The sequence below is a fragment of the Limulus polyphemus genome, unplaced genomic scaffold, assembly GCF_000517525.1.
Source record: "Limulus polyphemus unplaced genomic scaffold, Limulus_polyphemus-2.1.2 Scaffold9382, whole genome shotgun sequence".
Classification (NCBI taxonomy): Eukaryota; Metazoa; Arthropoda; class Merostomata; order Xiphosura; family Limulidae; genus Limulus; species Limulus polyphemus.
In genome coordinates, this window is record NW_013674992.1 from 15002 (window position 1) to 23565 (window position 8564).

Sequence of the window (8564 nt, forward strand, 5' to 3'; positions counted from 1 at the left end):
TTATTTAACATGATAAATAACCTTAGAGCCATTAATTTATTTAATTACCTTATTTAACAAGGTAAGGATTATTTACATGGAACAATGTACTTGTTGAGTTTTGCATCTTCAAACTTATATTTCAATATTTTTCTGAACATTCTAAAAAATAATTTCTAGGGTGAAAATTTATTGGAAAGTTACTGACTGTTTCAATAATTTGGTGTGGTGTCTATTATAGCAGTCCACATCATAACTGATAAAAGCTCCATTTCGAGAACATAGATAGAGACAAACACATCTCCTCGTGTTTTGTTGTTTTTCATGAAACTGGTTCTCAGAATAAAACTGTGTTGAACTGTCTGATGTATCTGAGGTATCAAAACATGGTTCATTTACCTCTTCTTTCAGCTTATAAAATCTTCTACTTTACTATTATTATTAGTCTTAGACACAGAATTTATCTCAACACAGTTTGTGTATTTACTATTTTGTTTTATACAGTCTACTATTATTATTAGTCTTAGATACAGATTTTCATTCAACACAATTTGTGTATTTACTATACTGTCTTATACAGTCTACTATTGTTATTAGTCTTAAATACAGATTTTCATTCAACACAGTTTGTGTATTTACTATTCTGTCTTATACAGTCTACTATTGTTATTAGTCTTAGACGCAGATTTTCTCTCAACACAGTTTGTGTATTTACTATACTGTCTTATACAGTCTACTATTGTTATTAGTCTTAGACACAGATTTTCTCTCAACACAGTTTGTGTATTTACTATTTTGTCTTATACAGTAAACTGTGTTGAGAGAAAATCTGTATCTAAGACTAATAACAATAGTAGACTGTATAAGACAGAATAGTAAATACACAAACTGTGTTGAGAGAAAATCTGTGTCTAAGACTAATAACAATAGTAGACTGTATAAGACAGTATAGTAAATACACAAACTGTGTTGAGAGAAAATCTGTGTCTAAGACTAATAACAATAGTAGACTGTATAAGACAGAATAGTAAATACACAAACTGTGTTGAATGAAAATCTGTATCTAAAACTAACAACAATAGTAGGCTGTATAAGACAGAATAGTAAATACACAAACTGTGTTGAGATAAATTCTGTGTCTAAGACTAATAACAATAGTAGACTGTATAAGACAGTATAGTAAATACACAAATTGTGTTGAATGAAAATCTGTATCTAAGACTAATAACAATAGTAAGTGTATTTACTATTCTGTCTTATACAATAGTAGACTGTATAAGACAGTATAGTAAATACACAAACTGTGTTGAGAGAAAATCTGTATCTAAGACTAATAACAATAGTAGACTATTATTAGTCTTAGATACAGATTTTCTCTCAACACAGTTTGTGTATTTACTATTCTGTCTTATACAGTCTACTATTGTTATTAGTCTTAGATACAGATTTTCTCTCAACACAGTTTGTGTATTTATTATACTGTCGTATACAGTCTACTACTATTATTAGTCTTAGATACAGATTTTCATTCAACACAGTTTGTGTATTTACTATTCTGTCTTATACAGTCTACTATTATTGTTAGTCTTAGACACAGATTTTGTGTTTCAATATAGTAGGAGTATTCACTGTGTTAAATTTTCATTCTCTATGTTTATTGTTCATAGACATATTTCATCTCAGCACATTTGGATCCTTAATATTTTAGCATTGTGCAGAAACCAATGTTTTAACTCAAAGTTATGTGAAGAACAAAGGATTCACACATTTTAATGACAATACTGTTGTGTATCTGTTGTGTTTGTTAATTTCTGGTATAAATTCTTTCCGAGGAACTTCAGCAATACAAGTCCTTTCTTAACTAAAACTAGTTTATTCTTTCTTGATACAACTTTGTAATACACTAGATTTCCACCGTCACTTTAAACTTAACTACTTTTATAAACACAGGCTATAAATCACAGTGATTCACACACTTTACTTACGGTGCCTACTGTTTGCTTGACTGAATTATATCTCTCTATATCTATCTATCTATGCAATTCTATCATCGCTTTATTTTCTGGGCTTATATACTAAAAATAGAGGGTGCCTGGAACAAACTACAGTTGCCAGGAAAATTCATGATCTTTCCAAAATCTCATTACGTGTTACCAGCGTCATGTGACCTCTGCTGTCATAACAATACGTTATATGTATGATTCATTTAGTTTAGTTGGTTTTGATAGAAATAGCTTTCAAACTGTTATTGTAAGATATTTATACTCTGAACTTTTTGTAGCCTCATAGTGTGGTATACTTCATTGTATTTGATCAGCTAGAACTTTAAATAAGATTATTTGGAGATTGCTATTCTAATGTGACAAGTAATTGTCCGTAGGTATAAGACATAACTTTAAATCATGACAGTTAAGCAGTTTTAGCCTAATACCAAATATCGTTTGAATCTTAATTCTACACTAAAGTAGGTAAAAGCAAATTTTTACTTCAAAAATCTGTTTTCTGATTAACTGTCAATTGAATAGTTTTTTCCATCTCCACCAGGTTCATAACCTAGACCTATCACTGGATCGCTTCCGAACAGAACTTCATGCCTGTGCTGGACTCTTGCAGGACCCCAAGAAACTTAAAGAAAGTGTTAAAACTCTATACCAGAAGCATGTTCAAGATGTTCAGGTTTGTTTATTCTCCATTCTTTACTTTTTTGTTGATTAGAAATTAACAAACATGTTATCATATTGATTTGTAGGTGTATAACTTATGTTTCTTGTCAATACTATGTCTTCAGTTTGTGAATTCTGCTAGAAATCTTCACTTCTAATCTTTTCTCTACTTTTTTTTACCCAGACTGACAGAAGTGCTGAAGACTTTGACCTTCATGCCGAGTTCAGTCGACAGAGGGATCACTTGGAGAGATCCCTGGCTTCTCTAAGAAGAAAACTGTTGAAAGATACAAGTATTCACAGAACAGAATACACGAAGGTGATGCAGGTAACAGGATTTAGTGTGTGATGTCGTTTTATTGCAACTGATAAGTCTAAAGGGCTAGTAAGGAAACTAGTTTCAGATACAAATATTTCTTGTTCTGACTAGTGGCTTCCACCTGCAAAGTTGAAGTATCTTTACTTTTACCTGATTGAAGTGCAGTTTAAGGATGTAATGTAATAACAATCAGTGCTTGAAGTTAGAACCTAATCTAATGTTTTGGTGCATATTCAACAGAATATTTTAAGTTAAAAAGCTGTTACTACTGTTTTAGAAGTGTAGCCTTCCTTATAGTTTTAGATCTTGTACACAGAACTATTTTTTGGTGATAGTTAACTCTCCTGACCAACAGACAAACTCACATCTCTTCGAATTACTGTAGCTTTCAGAATGAAAAAATTTATTCCAAAACATACTTGTCTCCATTGGTCTGATTTTTTCTTGCTTGCTACAGTCTTTTATACCCCGATTAATTGCCCTTGTTGATATTTGTCTCTGACTATCTCCACCTACATCAGTATGCCCTCTATCCTGGTACTGTATATATGCACCCCATTCAGATAGGGTAATAACGTTTTCTCAACAAAGTGTTCACTAACAGGTTTCTTTGTGCTATGATTGTTAGGAGATACTTTCTTTGTGTTACCAGATTGATTTTCCTAAAAAGAAAATATATATATATTTTTGTTTGACAAACTGATATATGGCATGCATTCCCGGATTATTATTTGAGGCACAGAGGCAAATTGGGTCCTTCCTTTCCCACCTCTGACATCTAGCATTGCTAAACAATCAGGGAGGGGGGGGGGGGGGGAGGAGGGACACTCTCCATTGAGACTGTCATTGATTTTATTGTAGTGACATTGAGACATATGTTCAGTTTGGTAGTGTTCCTCCAAGGGGTTCATAGGTTGTAATTGAGAGCAATCCTGGACATTCTGGAGAAACTTTAGATTCACTTTTTCCTATGCCTTCTTTTATTCTGTTGGCTTCTCATGAGGCCACTTTGAGATAAGCTGTCTCAGACTCTTTTTCTCTTCAGTTGGTCCATCGAGTGTGTGATGTTTTGGGTCTTTCTTCAGTTATTTTTAAACCTGTACCTTACTTGATGGCTGAAAGGTCTGAGAGTGAATACTTAGTTTTCCCTCCATCCACAGATATTGTGGATCATGCAGAGAGGTTTACTGCTCAGCTACATGAAGAGACAGCTATGCCTTATTTGTCACAGTTGTCGCAACTTCGTGATTTAGTCTATCATCGCCAAGTGGAAGCATATTCTGACTCTTAAAGAATACATCTGCTCCTAGAAATTAGGGGTTGTAGAGTGAACTTTGTAGTTAACCTGAATAGATCAATGCCTCCTGGTTGGACAGTGGTAATTCTACAGACTTACAACTCTAAAGTCCATCATGTTGTTTTCCTAAAACTAAACTTTGTTGGAAGATTCTCAGGATCACCAAATCCATTGATGACGAGCTGGACCCATTGTTAACATGCACATTGGTTCTGTTGTCAGCTTCTACATTCATCCCTTTATTCGGTGTCTCAACTTCCATCTGCTCCTACAGGGGGGTCATAGTTCTGCCCTATTCGAGGGTCCCGTCCCCAAACATCAACCTCTCAGTCCATTGGTATCCAGAAGAGATTCTGCCCATATCCAAAGGTTCAGCTGCTCAGTCAGATTGCTGCCAATGGCATCGGTGATTATTGTATGCCGTCAGGGTCTTTGAGGGCTCGGCTCCAAGAATTTCTGGACATGTGGTAAACCTTAACCACGAATCCATAGGCACTACAGGTCCTTGAGTCATGATTGGTCATTCAGTTCACATCTTCACCATTATCCACCTAACCTGTAGGGTTTCCTTCTCCCACAGATCCTCGGATTTTGGAACTTAGTTTTCAGGGCTGTCAGAGTTTGGTTGGTCTGTGGCTAGAGAGAGAGAGTGTCATGCCAGTTCTTTCAGGGTTTTAATCCTGTCGGTTTGTTGGGCTCAAGAAGACAGGTGATTGGTGTCCAGTCGTCAATCTTTCATCATGTCTATCAGTCGGGATCAGCTGACTCCCATCCGGTTCCACACTATGAAACAGGAAGCTCGACTTCTACTCACCTTTCTTTCTCCCATTGCATGGCTGTTTCTTTCTTTTTTGGGAATGTGGGCATTGCTCGAATCCCTCATGTTTTTGGGATGAGTGTACAAGAGATCCTTTCAATGGCCTTTATGCAACCAAGGGATCATAAACCATTGATTCACTGGATTCTCCAGTTTCCTTATTTCGGATCATTGTTTGATCTCGAGGGACTGTTAGATCGGGACAATACTAAGATATGGGTTCCTTTACTACCACCTAGTTCAGAGATCCATCTCTTCATGTATGCTTCACTTCATGAATGGGGTGCATATATCAACAGTCAAGAATTCCAGGGTTTACGCACAGACGATGAGGCTTCCCTACACAATATTTTAGACCTTCTTGCTCTTCCAAAGGCAATGCCTCATGTTCTGGGCTTATTAAGAGGAATCGTCAGGCTTCTCTCCGACAATTTCATGGTGGTGTCTTGCATTTCCCATCTATGAGGCACTTGATTCAGGGCTTCTTGTTTTCGAACCTTGGATCTTCTTTCTCGGGACCACTCTTATCATGTCACTCTACTAGCTTGCCATGTACCACAGATGATGACTGCAGCAGCAGATCAATTGTCTCTACTCCAACAGAATAGATGCTGCATTGCAAGGTTTTCTGTTGGATTGGCTCTGATTTTGGAACATCGATGATTGGTGGGTTGGCCACTCTTTGAAACACCCAACTGCAGGCGATTTAGTCTCCAATGCCTCACCCTTGGGCTTTGGTATTCCATCAGGACAGGATGGGATTACAACTTCCATCCAATTCTTATTTTACCCAAGATACTAAATATGACTTGTTCCAACCCATTGTCAGGTTCTGTTGATAGCACTGGATTGGCAGCTACTTCCTGGTTTATGCTTCTAAAATACCGTCAGGAGTGCTTACCTCTTCCACTTCCTCTTTCACCATCTCTGTGGAAGCAGCTCATGATCTGACATGGTACACCTAGCTATCCAGAAGCTCAAGCTTCAGACATGGAAGTTATGCAGACCTTTGCACAGTATCGGGGTTTAACTTCTAAAGTTGCCATGTGTCTCAATCTTTGCTTAGTCCTGCAATGGACATTTATAAACGAAAATGGCACACATATCAACAATGGTGTATTGAGAGGAGTTTGATCAGAAGTGCCAACCATAACTCGTTTTTTGACCTGGCTCTTTGGCTAGGGTTTTGCATCTTCCACAATCACCCTGTATGAGGCAGCCTTATCAACTACCACACAATACTCGGGACGAAAATTCTTTGAGTCCCCACTACTCTCTGGCTTCCTCAAGTTGGTTTGTGTCCTTTGCCTCAAACTACCATTCCAGTTACCTAACTTATATATTAAAGTTACATCACATGCCCTTTCTCGGCACCTTAGCCTCGTGTGTTATGTATCACCCTTCCCTGAATGTTTATTTTTCATTGGTGATGACCTAGACATTGCCAGTGAGAGTGCTTGTGCTGATTGTGCACAGGACACTTTATCATTCTACCTACGTCTTCACCAAGACACTGTCAAACAGGGAGTAGAATAAATCCTTTTCTCAGATTAATCTGATCACTATTTGACACTTTTCTGACCCATTAGGTTTCGATCATTTGTTATGTCCAGTTAGAGTCTTGAAGGTTTTGTTGCCCACATTAATGCCTTTATAGATTCTAGACAATGACTGTTTATTATTTGTTCTAATTTATTCTAATCCTGCTTAAAAGAATTTCAATTTGAGGGTAGGCTGGTAGGGTTACTGATGAATAATAAAATCACATTGGGTATAAGTGTGCCCCACACTTGGTATTGCTGGCATACAGAAATATAGCTAATAAAAAGGTCTCATAGATTAATTTACTCTAATTGTGCCTAAAAGAATTTCAAGGGCTGCAGCTATTGAGGATTCCCTCTTGTTTTTTTTAATTCTTGATTGGAATAGTCAGTATGAACTTGCAGTTTCAGGTAGTTACAACTACTGCTGCTGTGGGTTTCCCAACCACTACTATTAGGTTGAGTATGCAGTTACCGGCTGACGGCAACTGGGAAATGTGTATATTCATGCCTACTTCACTACCACACAAGGAATATCCTGTCGTGTTTGCTCCAGGGGTGTCTGACAGGGAGGACAAGAATTTTGACAGCCTATTCCACCCCCACCTCCTCAGCTATGCTTCCCATTCATAAGAGATATCAGGGATTTACCCAGACCTTCACCTTTTGTGGAATTCATTAATCAGGTTTGTACTGTCATATCCTTATCTCCTGTTTCCTATGATTCTCAACCTGCCCTCCTTGGTGAAGAATGTAGGAGCCAGTATTTAGTTTTCCCTCCCTCACCTGATGCTGGGGTTCATTCATGTCCAGGATTTTGGGGATTAACTTCGGTCAGATGTTAGTATGCTTCACCTACCTCGTACATCTAAAGGTCATGCTTATGCATTTCATAGATCTTACTTCCCTTGTCTTGATTCCCAACGTTTGGAATCTCTCATTACATTATGCATCGGTGAATTTCTCACAACCTCAATTTTCCTGTATCAGACTGATGTTGTCCACAATTCTATGTGCATTATCAACTATACACTTGCTGGCTCAGGCAATTCACTTGTCTCCTGAAGGGTTTTCAGATGATGTTCACAGTCTTCTGTTTACTACAACAGCACACCTTACATCTTTGGCCCTGGCTCTTCAGACTTAGCTGTTGGGATCTTCTAGGTTGGGCTGCCATTTTTTTCTTGAGTATATATACCCACTACTTTCCTTCGCAACTTGTGTATCACACCTTTTTTACATGAAGAGGTGTTTGGAGGTCTTTCTAACTCATTGGAGGCCCGAGTTGAGTCCGTTTGTCTGCATAATTCGTTATCCTCGTTAGCTTCCCATTTATCCCAACCTCCTCCTACTGTTTCTGTGTCCCTCCCTTTAACCCTTGGCCAGTTCTGGCTTTTTGTACTTCATCCCTTTGGAGTCGAGTTGTTGTTCATAGGTGTTTCAGAAGATTACAGCAACTGTAACTCAGCCCCACAGTTGGGGCCAGAGTTTTTTGTTTTTGCCATATGTGAACACCACTTACAACGGATCCATGGGCCATACAGGTTCTTAACATGGCTCATATAAATAACCTATGAAATGGAATGGTAAGACAGGTAAACTAACAGATCATTTCTTGGCCTTAATATGGTTTGTATAAATAACCTATAAAATGGAATGGTAAGACAGGTAAACTAACAGATCATTTCTTAACCTTAATATGGTTCATATAAATAACCTATGAAATGGAGTGGTAAGACAGGTAAACTAACAGATCATTTCTTGGCCTTAATATGGTTTGTATAAATAACCTATGAAATGGAATGGTAAGACAGGTAAACTAACAGATCATTTCTTAACCTTAATATGGTTTGTATAAATAACCTATGAAATGGAGTGGTAAGACAGGTAAACTAACAGATCATTTCTTAACCTTAATATGGTTTGTATAAATAACCTATGAAATGGA

The 8564-nt window shown here is 37.4% G+C and overlaps 1 protein-coding gene across 1 annotated transcript in view; it reads left to right on the forward strand.

Moving 5' to 3' along the window:
- LOC111083399 (cilia- and flagella-associated protein 57-like) overlaps positions 1–2970 on the forward strand; it is a gene marked incomplete at both ends in the record, with an annotated part of 17607 nt that extends 14637 nt beyond the window's left edge. The window contains 2 exons of the mRNA XM_022379906.1: positions 2524–2655; positions 2827–2970. Coding sequence (XP_022235614.1) covers positions 2524–2655; positions 2827–2970 — 276 coding nt within the window. The remainder of the gene's footprint in view (positions 1–2523; positions 2656–2826) is intronic.
- Between the last annotated feature and the right edge of the window lie 5594 nt (positions 2971–8564).